Here is a 17,597-nt window from a genome sequence, read left to right as displayed (position 1 = left end):
GCCTAGATAGAGTGAATGTGGAGATGTTTCCACTTGTAGTAGAAACTAGAACCCGAAAGCACAGCCTCAGACTGAAGGGACGATCCTTTAAAACAGAGATGAGGAGGAATTTCTTCAGCCAGAGAGCGGTGAATCTGTGGAACTCTTTGCCGCAGAAGGCTGTGGAGGCCAAATCACTGAGTGTCTTTAAGACAGAGAGAGATGGGTTCTGGATTAATATGGGGATCAGGGGTTTTGGGGAGAAGGCAGGAGAATGGGGATGATAAACATATCAGCCATGATTGAATGGCGGAGCAGACTCGATGGGTCAAATGGCCCAATTCTGCTCCTATGTCTTATGGGCACAGAAGAAAAAGGTCAACAGTGCTTCTGAAAATTTTTTCAAAACGAACTGGTGCCAGTAAATCAAGGGGGTCCAATTTATGTCTTTCTGCTATGAAATTATTTATTTCACTTGCACATGTTAGAACATAGAACATAACAGCGCAGTACAGGCCCTTCGGCCCTCGATATTGCGCCGACCTGTGAAACCACTCTAAAGCCCATCTACACTATTCCCTTATCGTCCATGTGTCTATCCAATGACCATTTGAATGCCCTTAGTGTTGGCGAGTCCACTAATGTTGTCTAAAAAAATCGCAGTATAAACGAATGGATCATACAGGAAATGGCAGAGCACTGTGGAACAATTTATTTTTCAAAAGTATCTTCTAAGTGGGGGCATTAATAACTCTCAGGGGTTTCCTTATGTGAAGCATAACCCCACAGGGCCATACTGCTCCGCAACAGGGTACCTTGCATCATCACCACCACCTCGGCAGCAAAGACAAATTTAGAAACACGTTCGCACATTGGTCAATGGTCTGGTTAACTGGCATCAGAATACTTCATATGCACCTTATTCAACACACCGGAAACAGCTCGACTCAGCATTCTCAAACATTGTCGTTTCGCAATATGTGGACTCCTAATTTCCTACCAATTTTTCACATTTCTAATGATGGCTAAAAATACAACGACTGGGGCAGCACGGTGGCGCAATGGGTTAGCCCTGTTGCCTCACAGCACCGAGATCCCAGGTTCGATCCCGGCTCTGGGTCACTGTCCGTGTGGAGTTTGCACATTCTCCCCGTGTTTGGGTGGGTTTCACCACCACAACCCAAAGATGTGCAAGGTAGGTGCATTGAACATGCTAAATTGCCCCTTAATGGGAAGAAAAAAAAATGAATTGGGTACTCTAAATTTAAAAGAAAAGTACGACTGGAAACAAACCTCCTTGGAATTCAGAGAACACTTGGGACAACAGAAAACTTTCTACACCATGACAGATTTGAACAGGTCAAATCAATTTTCATTACCACATTGCACAAATGAACATTAGTGATTTAAACTGTAGTTCAAAAAAATGCTTATGAAATTGACGTTGAAGCAATGTTAGCATCAACTTTGCATTGGCGATGCAAGCTCGTTCTTAATGTATGACCTTTAAGACTAAGAGTTGAATACTAATACTTATTGCGTTCATAGCACAATATGCCCAAACACATTTCACAAAATAACACCAGAATGCAAACCCAGGTCGCAAGAGGTGACAAGACACTTGGCTAGTCGACTATGCTTCTTGGCACCCTTAAAAAAATAGTCATTTGGCTACAGTTCTTGAAAATGTCAGCATGGTGCAGTGGAGTTTTAGATACGGCAAAGTTTCTCACAGAAAAAGATTTGAACAGAATAATGAAGTAAAATGTAAATGCTACTAACTTCGGTATTTGGAAAAGGGAACTAATTGCTCCATCGCAGACACAAGGAGTCATTAAATCAACAGTCATTAAATCAACAGAAAAGATTGTCACCAAACGCTATTCTAGTAAAAAGTAGCAAATACTGTTCAATGGCATCTATTGCGAAATCCACCTCAGATACCAGACACAGCACAACAGAAACAGTCACAAGAGTAAACAGTATTATGAAGTAAACAGGCAAAGTTACCTAACAAGTAAAAAAATAAATGAATGTCAGAAAATCCAAAAGACTCTCCAGTACATGCTCCATGTTGCAGCACTGATCTGGTCAGTAAAACATTGCTTCGATGTTAGACTTCACACTAAGCGTACACTGTGCATACCAGCCAGCAAATCACACATTTCTTGAAGAAATGGACGACTGAACAAGATATAGTTCTTCCTGCATGTAAACGTCTGCATGCAGGGGACATATTTCCAGACGAGCACATCCTCAGAGGCCCCAACAGGGAGAAGTGACATTAGAGGCTCTATTGCTGGCACTGGTATGGATTTTCTGCACAATGCTGGTGCGGTTGCAGAATCTCCTTCACTCCTCCTGATAAGAAAACAGAAATTCGACTGAAGCATAAGCAACTCTTGCAGGGTTGCTCAAAGTCTAACACTGCAGAGGGTTGACAGGCTTCACATAGCTCGCCGATGCTGTATAACATGGAGTAAACCTCCATTCCTCTGTGTAACTTTAAACTGTACCAAGTCCAAGACCAGCTGTTTTTGCCACCTTTTCTCCTTGCACAGATCAGCTATTGTTACCCAGTCAAAGAGTCGAACCAAAGCTAGGCTCACGTCACAGCTCGTTTAAGTTTGCTAACTCCCAGATGGTGAAGCCGTTTATGAATGCACAAAGTTCTTCCTCAAAATTTCAAATGCATTCTACCATCAAGAAACACATGATCATGTATCTTATTGAATCAAGCAGATTCTTGAAGCATTGCAAGATTTATGACATTAGAACAATTGTCCCCACAAATTCTTGCTCAAAATAAAACATATAAATTTGTTTTTAAAAGAAGATCTCAGAATTTAAGGTTCAGCAATTGTCACAGCGAAGTAAATGAAGTAACATTAAACTCAAGTGTCATAAGCAGGCGTTCCACAGGCTGTGGAGCAATAAAAGAACAGTGAACAAAATGAATACCACACAGGCAAATTCCCACTGCCTTAGTCTCAACTACAGGGGGGGTAGGGATTTGGCAGCTGTGAGTGAATCAAGTTAATGGGCAGATTAATCAGGGACGAGTGAGATAAACAGATTGCCCCAGACTATACTGGCAGTAGCCTGGAAGGATGCCCCAAGGCATGGTCAGTGTTGATCTGTAATCAGCATCAAGGCAGTGTGTAATATTTGCCTCAGGCAAGTCAAGTAGACAGTCTGTGTTCTCGCCCACTAGGAGCACTAGTAATCAGAAATAATAAAAAAGAATAAAAATGGTGAATCCATATGTGAAAGGTTTCTTTTAAGGCGGGGGGGGGGGGGGGGGGGGAGCACACAGACAGATTTCTCACTACAAATCACAGTTCATTAACCCCTGTATATTCATGCATTGGGGAAAGAATCAAAGGCACCTCTAAAGCCCCATAGTGGAATAACCTACCAACTGCCAGGATTAAGCAGTAACGTGTGCAACTGATCCCGACAGGAGGGAAAGCTGGTGCCAGTGTTGTCAAACTGAAAGCCTTAAGGCAACAGGTCAACCACTGTCGATGAAAAATAGCCCTGGGATATCCCTCTCTTCAAAAATGTGACCGTTTTCTTAAAGTGTCAAATGACTTAGTCCCAGCTGCACGCAAAATGCTAGAGATTCCCTGTTCCCTCCTAAATATATCTTTTGGAGGGCACAGCCTCATTCTTGCCAGACCCACAGTGATATTGCTTAAGAACACGTACACCGTCATGGATCAACTGCACTGCAATTTCTGCATTAACATGAGCCACATTACCAAAGCTAAACATTATGAGTTACATTATATCCTGGAGTACAGAGAGCAGTTCTGGGGCCACACATTGAAAAAGGATACATCAGGCTAGGAGGGAGCGCAACACAATTTGATCAGGATGTTATCCGGACTCTTGGGGTTAGATTACAAGGTTGTGCAAGGTTCCTGTTGCCTGGAATTTAGATGGTCGAGGGGTGACCTGGTCAAAGCTTTCAAGATATTAAAAGAAGATTACAGGGTGGATAGATAGAAACTATTTCTGCTCTTTGGGGAATCTAGGACTAAGGGACATAGCCTGTAAATTAAGAGCCAGACCATTCAGGAATTAAGTTAAGCAACATTTCTACATGCAAAGGATGGCAAAAGTTTGGAATCCTAAACTGCAAATGGCAGTTAATGCTGAGTCCATTGTTAATTTGGTTATGGATAGATTTCTGTTAACCTACAGGGTAGGCATGTGGAGTTAGATGGTGGAACGGCCATAATCTCATCGAAAAGCAAAACAGTTAGTGGTTTACTCCTGTTCCTATATATCTAAACCAGGATTGGAATTTTAAGAAAATAGCATCAGACTAGCTCAAGAGGTTGTTTTGCAAGTGACCAGTGCATAATCATCTTTTTAGACTTTTTCTTAATGTTTAAAAGAACAAGAGGTGGACAACTGCCCATTAAATGCTGGTTACAAGAAGATAGTTCACATGAAAACATCACGGTGATGAGCAGAATTTCACTTTGTCCAAGCAGAGTCGGCCAAGAGTAAACGGAGTGCAGACAACTCTCCTCTAAAAACATGGACCAGTTAAAACAGTATCGACGTACGATCAGAGCATTAAACATGAAATTTAGATTTACAATATTTTTTAAAAGCAGTCACCCTCACATAGAACACAAGGTCAATATACAAGGGGCAGATGTTCTGCCAATCATCCAGGTGTGATTTGTATATTGGCTTTTCCATATCGAGGGATAGAAAATGTGGGGGGGGCACGAAGCGTTTCTTTTAATTTTTAAAAATAAATTTAGAGTACCCAGTTCTTTTTTTTCCCCAATCAAGGGGCAATTTAGCGTGGCCACACTTACCCTGCACATCTTTTTGGGTTGTGGGGTTGAGAATGTGCAAACTCCACATGAAGAGTGATCCGGGGCTGGGATCGAACCCGGGATCCTCAGCGTCGTGAAGCAGCAGTGCTAACCAGTGCGCACTGCCGTGCTGCCCTCAAGCTTTTGAAGTGCTGCATCAGACCTTTCTTTCAAGTGTAGTAACATTAACAGGATTTGCTCCTTTAAATAGTTCACATTGCTCCACAAAAATAAATGGCACAAATTCCATGTTCTTACTTTTAGTGTTGAACTGGGATGGTGAATTGAGGAATCCAATTCTCACAAATCACTTTAAAACCGTGCTTTCAGCACGACAGGCATGCATGCACCCGATAGCTGTCATTTTGTATGAGAGGGTAAAATTATGAACATTTCTGTATGAGGAAGCACATTACAGTTTTGATACGCTGCAAATGAATGAGTGTAAGTAAGCTGTAGCCAGATGTCTGCTTCATAAACATGGTACAGATGCTCCTCAAATATACTGGGGCTCAAGATATGGTACTGACTTTTAACTCCATTCTGGTCACATGCCAACAGACATCATTCAAAAGTCTGAGCACACATCCCATACTGTCCAGAACATAAAAACATGTCATCTTTTCATAAATGCTGTTTAAAACATGTTTACCATGAACAATATTAAAATGATACTGTCCCTCAGGTTAGAATGCAACAATGCAATTGAAGCCACTGCATTAAATCCAACACGTCAAAACCACAAACGTCAAATTATTTTCTCGGACATAAAAAAAAGATGAGTGCGAGCTTGTGTGTCCTGCCTGCCTCACTGAGGATAGTGCAGATGTATGCCTAACCTGAGCTGAGAGGGTTATTCTCTACCAAGCGGTGAGCTACTATTGATTCCATAATTAAATTCAGCTTCAGTCTGTCCTAATGCTTATATTTGGTAGTTTTTACACTGGACTTTTTAAAAAACGCCTGGAAGGGTTTTGTCAAACTCTCCCCAACCACAGCCAGCACATTACTTTTGCATTAATACTGGCAAGATACAGGTTTCAACCGGAAAGGGCTAGGCTAATTTTGCATTTGGACAGGGCATAGACTGCATATGTTATTTTAAAAATATCAGTATTTTCTCACACTGCAGCTCATTCTCCATGTTGAGCCAGACAAATGAATAGTTTTGCCACAAAATCAAATTCCTGCAAGCAATTTACTTCATGTATCACACATGGTCAAGTATCAAGAGGTGCACATTATCTGCACTGGGCCCCGACTTATTCCTAATTCACTTTCCAAGCAGATGTCAGCGCTAGATGCAAATGCTGTCAAACTAAATATCTCTTTGGGACGCTGAACATTCCAGCTTCAAGATTCTAAATTGGCGAGGCCCGGTATCAATTTTGAATTCTTGCCATGATGTGGTCATGCGCACCCTGGCACAATAACTCATAATGGGATAAAAGCAAAAACGAAACCTTTTTAGGTCGGTCGCATGAGGAGGGATGGCAAACAGCTCCCCCCCCAAAAAAAAAAAACACCACCAGCGCACATCTGGGTAATTTTCCCCAAGTCAGCAAGCACGAACATGAACTTGCACGTGAATTTAACATAAACAAGCATCCTTGATTTAAAATTAATTGTTGCAGACAGGTTGGTCTGTCACAGCTTAGTGGTAGAAAGAAACTGGAGTGCACTGGTCACCAGCTAACATCTGCTAATATATACTACAGTCGAGACCAGCACTCAACAAGGTGACAATCTGTAACTAATTGTTTGCCTGTTACATAAATGTAGATAGTAAAACCTTGCCCACGTTATATTTGAAACAGATTCTAACATTTGGCTCTGACCTTTAGTTATATACAGATTTTAGTAATGTGGCCAGATTCTTATATAACACTGCTACCAGCATAAATAACACTAGCTTCAACACTTAAAACAATGGGACGGTTACGGGTAATTAATCAGGTGACCTAAACTGCAGAGACTGCATGTTTATCACCTAGATTATACTGGTCTAAAATAGGTCAAAAGAGAATATTCCTCTTCCTGTCCATTGTCCATTAACATTGAAACCATTGCCTGCACTGCGCAGAATTTTAAAGCAAAACCATGAGAATACATGTGGTGCAGCATTATGGGATTAGGATTAAAAGATCTGCCTTGCAGTTACATCCCACAAAATGTTAAGGAACAGGTATTTCAGGCGTCATTTAAGTAAGGACTTTGATTTGAGAAGAGTCTAAGAATTAGGGATTTCAATATGTGCTTTTTTTCAGAACCCGTCCCCCCCCCCCCATAATCTGGATATCCTAACTGAACTGCACTTCGCCTTTTATTTTTTAAATTTTTCTTTAAATTTAGAGTACCCAATTATTTTCTTTCCAATTAAGGGGCAACTTAGCATGGCCAATCCACCTAGCCTGCACATCTTTGGGTTGTGGGGGTGAAACCACCGCAGACATGGGGAGATTGTGCAAACTCCACAAGGACAGTGACCCAGGGCCGCGATTCGAATCCGTTCTTCAGGGCAGTAGTCCCAGTGCTAACCACTGTGCCACATGTCGCCCTACTCCGCCTTTTAAACAGGCAGGTCCATCTATAGACTCCTGCCAGGCACACATTGAAACAGGCTATCCACACAGGGCATAGTTACTCTACAGTGAGTCGATTGTTAAGAAATAGCATAATCTGCCTCGATTCATTTCATGAATTGGATCGGCAGAGACACAATTCTGAGCAAAAACTTGACTTGTACCAGCAAGTTAGAGATTATATTGCAATTACATCCACACACGATGACTCAAACAATGATACCTTGTGCATTAACTTAATGAACATCTGAAGAATATTTAAAAACAAAAAGAGTTGAACTAACTCTATACAGAACACAAGAAAAAACATGAGAACACATGAAAAGAACGAGAAACATTCAACAATAAGGGCTGTGTGCAAATTCTCCCAACTTGGCGTCCAAATTGCATTTTGAACAACCCTAAAGCTTTTACCTCAAATTCACCCAATCTTTCAACAATATATTTAATTAATGGCCCAACTCTTCCAGTTCAGACACCAACATATACCCAAAGATGATCTACACAGGTTTTAACACACTGACTCTGTGGGAATTGCTTTGGAAAGTATCAATTCCAATGTGCAATGAGTTGAAAATGTCTCCAACTGAGTTGGAGATTTCGGACAGCTCTGACTTAACCGTGTAGTTACCTAGGAAAGCCTTAGTGAGAAAAATCCTAGCCTAACTCCTGGGTAACTACACAACTGACCATCCCACCCACCCTACCCAATGGGCACCCTTCCTCCTTACCTCACCCACCCTACTTAACTAACACACTGAAATGCTGTTTAAATATCCCAAAACAGAATAAGGCACCCAGTGCCATAAAAAAGGGGTGAAGCCTCTGTGCAGATTCTTTTCTGCTGGTGTCTACGAGGTTTCCTGTGCTGACTGAGGTCTTTAGAAGCCCCACCTCAAGATTATCCAGAAAAAACAAAATTGGAGGGAAGTGGTAAGTGGGGCATGTGGATACTTTTTTGTCCGATCAGGGCTGGAAATTAGCGTTCCAACTCTGATCAAAAGATCTGGGCCAGTGAGTTCGCTTTTTGCTACAATATAAATATTATTAAAAGACGTGAACAAGCAAAAGATGAGTGGGGGAGGACCACCACGATAGTATGTACCTTTGCTGACCACGCGGGTCGACACAGTGGTGCAGTGGTTAGCACTACTGCCTCATGACGCCGAGGACATGGGTTCGAATCCCGGCCCCAGGTCACAGTCCGTGTAGAGTTTGCACATTCTCCCGGTGTCTGCGTGGGTCTCACCTCCACAACAAAAGATGGGCAGAGTAGGTGGATTCGCCACACTAAACTGCCCCTTAATTGGGAAAAGAAGAAGAATTTGGTACTCTAAATTTTTTTTTTGAAAACAAAAATAAAAATGTAGTTTTAAAAACCTTTGCTGACCAAAGAACCCACCCAAATTCAACAAAGGCAAATTTGTGAAAACAAAATATGAAAATACTTCAAACTTCCTGAACCAATCAAGTTCTATGATTCTATTCTATGATTCTAAATTCTAAGGACACAGGGTCAATAACACCTTAATTATAGCTAATTAGCAATTTATACTCTGGAAAGGATTCAGAAACTTAATAATAATCTTTATTATTGTCACAAGTAGGCTTACATTAACACTGCAAGTTACTGTGGAAATTCCTTAGTCACCACACTCCTGCGCGCCTGTTCGGGTACACGGAGGGAGATTTCGGAATGTCCAATTCACCTCACAAGCACGTCTTTGGGATTTGTGGGAGGAAACTGAAGCACCCGGAGGAAACCCACGCAGACATGGGGAGAACGTGCAGACTCCGCACAGGCAGAGACCCAAGCCGGGAATCGAACCTGGGACCTTGGAGCTGTGAAGCAATAGTGCTAACCACAGTGCTACCGTGTCGCCCTTGCTGTCAAGCTCCTTATAAAAACAATGTAGCCATTGGTCCAAATAGATTATTTCCAATCAACGCAACATGATAAAATCCTCAATTATGTCTCCTTTAAGTCTGTAATTTCAATGCTTGGAGGCTATCCTCCTCCACAACAAGAGACTCTCTTCAGCACATTTTTTCAGAGCTGCTATGCCCTTCATCACATACAAGCAAAATCTGACTGACGACCTCTAGTACAAACTGACCAAAATCTTCAAAAAAATTCTTCACTTGGAACTTGTTGGCTCGAGCAATGCAATCTAAATCCAACTTGCTGTCTGTATAGCCACCTCATAAGTGATCAACTATTATTGTCCCTATGTAGGTCTCTTAATCCACAACAATTGTTGCTTATATCTGTGTCAAAGAAACCATGCCAACACTCAATACATAGGGCGTCAGCAAGAGTACCATCATTCTGGTCAATTACACAGTAAATGTAATTATCTTAGCAAGGAAGGACTTAGGTTTCCTAGAGCTACACAGGTATCGCCATTAACCACCTTCTTTAGCCAATTAAGATAAGGTTGTCTCCGGCTGAAGGGGACAATTAGACCAGGATGCAAAAACAATTTGTTCCCCCTTTTACAGTCTTAATTATAAATGATACGCAGAAGTGCAGAAGAACAGAAGGGCACAGGAGCCCACAGGCAGAAATCCTCAAAGGGAGCAGGACAGTAGATAAGATAATTCAGGCAGGATATGGGGTACATTTTTTAAATATTAGTCACGGCACGGAGTGCAAGAGCAGGAAAGATTATGCTAGAACTGTATAGAACAGTCTCCGTAGTCTCAGAAGACCATAGACTATTTTCCCTTTTGAGGCGGAGAGCTGACGAGTGGAGATTTAACCTGAGGTTACCACACCTCAGGCAAGGGGCATTGTTCAGAAGGTGAGGCAAGGCGTTCATGAATAACCTCAACCAGTACAGTAACTGAACCAGCATGTTGGCCTCACTCTGTATGGCGAAGCAACTGACCAGCTAACTGAGCTAACTAAAACAGCATCCATAGTACTCAAGCTGAGCGAACTATGTACAGTTCTTTTTTTTTTAAAAATAAATTTAGAATACCCAATTCATTTTTTCCAATTAGGGGGCAATTTAGCATTCCCAATCCACCCACCCTGCAGATTTTTGGGTTGTGGGGGCGAAACTCACGCAAACACGGGGAGAATGTGCAAACACCACACGGACAGTGACCCAGAGCCGGGATTGAACCTGGGACCTCGGCGCCGAGAGGCAGCAGGGCTAACCCACTGTGCCTCCGTGCTGCCCCCTATGTACAGTGCTGGTAACATCACAGGAAGCAGAGGAACCAGAGAAAACTGGGATCATTGTACATATTTTCTTTGAAGTGGAGGATGCTAATGAACAATTTATCTATGGTGTATAAAATTATGAGGGCCTAAAATGGATAGGAAGGACCGATTTCTCTTAGCAGAGAGGTGGGGGTCAAAAATCAAGGCACTGATTTAAAATAATTGGCAAAAGGATTAAAGCAGAATTGAGGATAATTTTTTTTTCCACTCAGTGTTGAGACCTGAAAGGGTAATGGGGGCAGAAACATTCACCATATTTAAAAAGCACTTAAAATTATGGCACTTCAAGTGCATATCCATGTTACAATTGAAAACTTTAAGAGACTATATTGTTTTGAAACTGTATCTTAAATTAGGGTAAATGAGATCATGTGAACTGCTTGGAATTGTGCTAGGTAGAACTCCAACCAATGGAGAGTTTCCCCCACCGAGTGTTGCTCTTTGATGCCACATTCAGTCAAATGCTGCCTTGATGGTCAAGGGAAGTCACACCCTGTGCCCACGTTTGGACTAAAGCTGAATGAAGTCTGCAGCCAGGTGGGTTATGGCAGAACCCAAACTAAGCATTGGTGACCAGGTTTTTTGCTGTACAAGTGCCACACATGCCATTGTATTGGCCTAATTTACTACTTATTTCTTTACTAAGTTCAGAGCACCGTCGCACAGCATAGACATAAGAGGAGAAATAAATGGAAGGGTGTATGGGGGAAGTAAATCACAGTATATCACTTTCCTTGCACATGTTGGTGACTGACTATTGGACAGCATCAGTCACAATGCAACTATCTGCTTCTCACACACTCTTACCAAGGTTGGTGCATGACACAGATGCAATGAAAGAACAAATTCCAGATTTAAACACAATCAATAATATCCTTTGCACAAATTCAAGGGCCATATATCTTTTGGCAAATTATATCCAAGCCATTTCTACAGTGACAATATTTTGGTTCAAATTACAGTAAAGTGGTACCTATCTGCTTGCTCCCTGCACTCCCAACTAAAATCAGCTCCATTATCCTGGTGGCAGAATAATAAGACCTGCAAAAAAAGGTCTTGGGAGACCTCGGACCAACAGATTTAGACTTTAAAATTTTTTTTAAAAATTTATTTAAATTAATTGAAATTAAATTGAATTTAATGGGCGCTGGTATGGTGGTGCGCCAACTGAATTCTATGTTCTGATTTCCAACCAAAATTACTCTTCCATTTATATAATTGCCTCTGGATAAATGCAAAACTCATTTGATAAAAGACACTGACCACTGACCGGGTGGTTTAACTAGATCTTATTGGCAAAGGAGTATGAACCAGTGTCAAATAATACTGTAGTTGTAACAAAAAAAAAAATAGCAAAATTCTAATTTGTTTATTTTTGAAGTACCAAAAAGCATGTTGTCATGTCAATTACAACAGGCAACATCCCCAATTCAACAACATTTTACCTTTACTATATGTGTAACTCTCTTCGAACTCTTATTTGTTCTTGCTTCTCCCATCAGGGTAACAGTGCCATGAGTTCCTGGCACATTGCATCAGACAAGGGGTATGTCCTAAACCAGAGTGTGCTGGAAAGACCCAGCAGGTCTGGCAGCATCTATAAGGAGAGAGAACAGAGTCAACGGTTCGAGTCCGTATGGCTCTTCATCAGCACCTCGAAACACTAACTCTGGTCATTTGACTGCTTGGGGTGTCATAGCTGAATCCGACTTCACCCAATAGTCATGCATGCACTCTTCCAGCCAGCACTGCTGTGGAGTGATTAGTATGTATGAGTTCCATCCAATTTTCCCTTTCCAAACCCTGGGCACCGAGCGTTAATATTCCCAATATCTTCTCAATCACCCCTGCAAAGGTCCAGGGTCATGGGAATATCTGAAAAAGACAATCATTTCTGCTTAACATGAGGCTTTTCCCCTGCTGCCTCACGGCGCTGAGGACCCAGGTTCGATCCTGGCTCTGGGACACTGTGTGGAGTTTGCACATTCTCCCCATGTTTGCGTTGGTTTCGCCCCCACAACCCAAAAGAAGTGCAGCTAGGTGGATTGGCCACGCTAAATTGCCCGTTAATTGGGTACTCTAGAAAAAATGTAAAAACAAAAAAACATAAGGCTTTTGGCACTGCTGCCTCACGGCGCCAAGGACTTGGGTTCGATCCCGGCCCCGGGTCCGTGTGGAGTTTGCAAATTCTCCTTGTGTCTGCGTGGGTCTCACCCCCACAACCCAAAAAGATGTGCAGGGTAGATGAATTTGCCACACTAAATTGCCCCTTAATTGGAAAAAAGAATTGGGTACTCTAAATTTATAAGAAAAAAAAACATGGGGCTTTTGAGTAAGAACATGGCTGTTAAAACACAATGGGACACTTTTGCACATTTTAGCTACCTTTGATAATAATTAACCTTTTATATTGTAAACATGTTACAGCACCCTTCGTTCAATATTTAACTGAAGGATTTCAATTACAAATTTTACTCCGCAGTTGGCTCTCCAGCCTTCCCCATAATTGCGCGGGAATGTGGCGACTAGGGGCTTTTCACTCCATTGCAGTGTTAATGTAAGCCTGCTTATGACAATTTTTAAAAAAAAATTTTTTTAATTTTAAATCACTTTTTGGAAAAGCGGCAGCACAGATTGATGTCTTTGAATCCGCACACGACTGGAATTCCAAACTTGATAAAACATGCTTCCATCTGTGATCGGCATAGGTTATTGTCAAGGCTCATTGACAGCCGGATGATGTTGTCCTAAATGTCACACAAGTCAGCAGAGCAAAGAAATAATTTTTTTTTTTTTTTTTTTACAAAGATGGAATGCAACACAAAGAAATATTAAGTTTGATAGATGTCTCTCAACAGGAAGCAAGCAAAAAAAATGTTAAATGTAGGGGCAGCACAGTGGCGCAGTGGGTTAGCCCTGCAGCTTCACGGCGCCGAGGTCCCAGGTTCGATCCCGGCTCTGGGTCACTGTCCGTGTGGAGTTTGCAAATTCTCCCAGTGTTTGCGTGGGTTTCGCCCCCACAACCCAAAAATGTGCAGGATAGGTGGATTGGCCATACTAAATTGCCCCTTAATTGGAAAAAATGAATTGTGTACTCTAAATTTATTTTTTAAAATGTAATTCACTATTTTCCCACATTTGGAATTAATTCACTTGGGAGGACTTTCACAGAGATAGATCTTGGACCAGTAAACCCTTAAATAGGTTTGCAAATTCAGAAGTATAGTTGTCGGGCGAATTAGAAAAATACATAGCGAAGAAAAAGCATCCCTCAAGAGGTTGAGGCGAAGTGCAGGTGGAGATTTACTCTGCACCTTTCTCCTATATTCGTCCTGGGAGTACTTGACAAGGACACTTAAGTGACAAAACTGGAAAGAAATGTTACGCTACCCAACTAAGATGCCCAGAGCCCTGAGCACAATTCAATAACAAAGTTTCAAATTAATCCAAAAAAAGAACTCACTACAGCGATTAGAATGCTCATCATTCCTGACCACATCAGTCAAACTCCCAATCGCGATCAGGACTATCAGGAATCTAATTGGTTCTAGATATTAGGGTAATATACATTTCATTAACAGGCTAGTCATTAAAAAATGTTTTATCAGTGCAGCACGGTGGCGCAGTGGGTTAGCCCTGCAGCCTCACGGCGCCGAGGTCCCAGTTTCAATCCCGGCTCTGGGTCACTGTCCGTGTGGAGTTTGCACATTCTCCCAGTGTTTGCGTGGGTTTCACCCCCACAACCCAAAGATGTGCAGGCTAGGTGGATTGGCCATGCTAAATTGCCCCTTAATTAGAAAAAATTAATTGGGTACTCTAAATTTATTTTAAAAGAACGTTTTATCTTGTAGCTCCAAGTTGCAAAAGCGTTACATAACTTTACGGAAAACGAAGATCTAATCCAAGCTCTGCCTATTCCCTCGTTGAAGATTTTAAAAATTTGAACTTTGGTTTTCAAACAATGTTACTACATTGCACCAATCTGTCAACCACATGCTGGTGAGAAAATTACTTAAAAGTAAGCAACAGAAAGACAGCATCATACCACAAAAACAGAGGCAAAACTACTAGTCCAATACAATTAAGACCCAACGGCTAACATACTTTACAGCAATATCGGGGCTGGCAGCACATCATGTCATCTTGCTGGGCAAGGTTCACCAGTGCAACAATTGATGGTTGTGCACATAATATTTGGGAGCCATCAAAGAAACACGTGAAAGAATCTTCATTGTGTGAATGAATCTCAGAAAACAACTGCTAAATTAAATTTTACCTCCTTTCAAATACCATAATAGCAGACATTCATCTTTCAATCTCATGGTTTACAGGGTTACTCCTTTAATATTTCAAGTATTCATACTAGTCTGTAAAGTAAACCACCAGCAAGTTTTAAATTAACATCAACTGAGGTACATGACTCTTGCTGGAGGATTCTTGCCACCGGCTTCACAAAGACACCTTGCCCCAAACCCCGATTCTTATCACACTGCTGTGTTTCCATGTTTTTATATTAACTTAACTTTTGAGGTTAGTCATTCGTAGCACAAATCCCCTTTAAATGAAGTGGTTATTGTTAAAACTACCCATCAACCTCTCTTGCTCAAAAAGCCAAATGTATGGAATCTCATTCCTTCAGGTTATAAATGAGATGATCAACATTTCAAATATTTAATTTTTACGTTTTCTTTCGTCTCGTTTTTTTTTTCAATTTTCACTCTTTTAATCCGATATTTATTTCTCCCTCCATTTCATTCTCTATTTTCTTTGACATTCAATTCACCCACTGCCCACTCCAATTCGCCCTCCCTCTCAGCCATTTCTCAAACCTATTAATCACATTGGTTTAGGAGATAAGATTTCGTTTTTGGGGTCCCAGAGGTCCTGCTGCTGCCCTCACCACACGTATCAGTTTGTGTTTCCAGCAACTTTACGGACAAAATAATGTTTAGAACCTAAATGTGTGGAACCATTCTAGCTGAGTACACGAGGTAGACCACTCCAGCAAAATCTGGGCCAAAGTTTTCATGTAAATGTTCCGAGTTATGTTCTTTTCATAGTTATATACCACGGTATCAAAATTGCAATGACAGCTGAAAACAGCAATTCAAAATGGAGAACAGCATGTAGCCCAATTCAAGGAAACATTCAGATTTGCCTTATTAAATGTTCATACAATCAGAATTAATGAGATTGAATCTTTGAAGAGTTTAAGTACAAACCTGCCGTTGCAAAGTCAGCTGCATAGATCCCTTCATCTGTCGATGCTGGCTAGTTATTGACGGCTGCCAATGTTGAGAGAGAGCATGACCGACAGTAGCTGGTTCTTGATGCACTTGCTGTTGGATAACCACCTTCTGTTGCATGTTTGAATGCTGTTGTTGCAACTGGCGTGGAGCCACTGGTCTTGGAACTGGTGATGACCCCCTCTGGCGAAAAGTTGCCAACAGCTGCCCTTGGAAAACATCATCTGTATTCATCCTGGTCGATGAATGTGTCCGTGACTGTGGAAGTGGATTTCCCCGAAGAGATGAAAAGCCAGTTGTTTTCCTTTGAGTTGATGTGTTAGAAAGCTGCACCTGAGAAGCCGGGCTGCTGGGTATTGGCACACCAGTTTGAACAGAGGGCATACTCGAAGGGCTGAAGTCTCCCTCAGTGGTTACAGAATGGATAGGCTGGAGAACCTTCTGTTTAGCAGGGCTGTTGGGATTGAGCATATGTTGTGCTGGTTCGTGGTTGGTCCCTGCCGGCACTGTGAATGCGTCACCCCCAGGGAAGCTCGCCATGGCCTGGGCTACCTGACGAGTTGAAAGGATTGTAGAAGACGTTAAATTGCTCCCGTTAGCTAGATTGTTACTAGGGTAGGAATACTGAGGAGTAAACTGGGTTGAATTGTTAATGGAACAAGGAGTCATGTCTCGTGATGAGTTTGAAAAGTTCATATTTTGATGTGCACTAGCGTGGTTGGCACGACTAGTGAATCGAATAGGATTCATGGGCATTGCTGCTGTTGGTGGGTTAAACTGTTGCCCTGAAGCAGGATGTTGTTGAGTGGATGAACTTACAGTTGTGGTTGGTTCGCCCATCGGAGTCATACAGGATGAAGCTGATCCATGGGCACTCACAAATTGATTACCTTGATTTAGAGCTTTCTGACCTGTAGCGAAATGATTCATATTCTGCTGAGGTTGCACTGATGTAGGTTGTTGCTGCTGCTGCGGGCTGGACTGATGCAGAGCAAAATCATGATGATGTGTTAAAAAGGGGGTCATCGGCTGGATGGACTGTGAATGTGCTTGCAAAGTGTGGAATGGCGATCCATTCTGATTTGAAATGGGGCTTTGGTGACCCCACATTGGGCTGCCATCCACAAATGATTGGCCACTACGGTCATGATGGGCAGAAGGGAACAGCCCATTGGTCTGATTTTGCTGATGATCCGGTGAACAATGAAACTGGGAATGTGGGGACAGTACATTGGTCTCCGTACCACTGCCCACCAAGTTAAATGACTGGTTCACTTGAAGTTTCAGTGAGTCAAACGTCTGTAACTGCTCAAAGTTCATTTTTTCTGGTGCCTGTGTCTCTGAGACATGGTGCAACGGCTCAACTTGCAGAGGTTCAAAATCTGCACTTAGGTTTAGCTCATCAACCAATGAAACTGGTCCTGCTTGAGAAAAGCCATCATCCGCCAAGCCTTCCAATCCCCCACCAAACAAATTGGCGTCATCCAAAAAATCCATGATGGGATCAGTCATCTTGCTGCATGTACTGCTCGACAGTCGTCAACAGTTTCCTCAACTGAGCTGACTTCAGCTGTTCTGCAGTGGGCAGTTAAACTTCTTAAACCGTTCAACGACTAATCCACAGCATGTCACTTCCTATCCATTTAATTCATGCAGACACCTCTGTCATGCAGCAACTAGAAAATCCTTTAAAAATAAAGAAAACAGCCATTAAATA

At 41.9% G+C, this 17,597-nt stretch overlaps 1 protein-coding gene across 8 annotated transcripts in view; it reads right to left on the bottom strand.

Moving 5' to 3' along the window:
• chd9 (chromodomain helicase DNA binding protein 9) overlaps positions 1 to 17,597 on the bottom strand; it is a 306,991-nt gene that overhangs the window by 228,387 nt on the left and 61,007 nt on the right. For 6 of the 8 annotated variants that reach the window (XM_072518240.1, XM_072518239.1, XM_072518242.1 and 3 more), the window contains one exon: positions 15,857 to 17,566. The exons of 1 other annotated variant lie outside the window; for it this stretch is intronic. In XM_072518240.1, coding sequence (XP_072374341.1) covers positions 15,857 to 17,392 — 1,536 coding nt within the window. In that variant the 5' untranslated portion in view covers positions 17,393 to 17,566. Of the gene's footprint in view, positions 1 to 1,989; positions 2,740 to 15,856; positions 17,567 to 17,597 lie in introns of those variants that run through there. One more of the 8 variants, XM_072518249.1, reaches the window with a different exon arrangement.

Source organism: Scyliorhinus torazame, chromosome 10, assembly GCF_047496885.1.
Source record: "Scyliorhinus torazame isolate Kashiwa2021f chromosome 10, sScyTor2.1, whole genome shotgun sequence".
NCBI lineage: Eukaryota > Metazoa > Chordata > Chondrichthyes > Carcharhiniformes > Scyliorhinidae > Scyliorhinus > Scyliorhinus torazame.
Note: the sequence above shows the minus strand (reverse complement) of the source record. Positions and strands in the feature narration are given on the sequence as shown.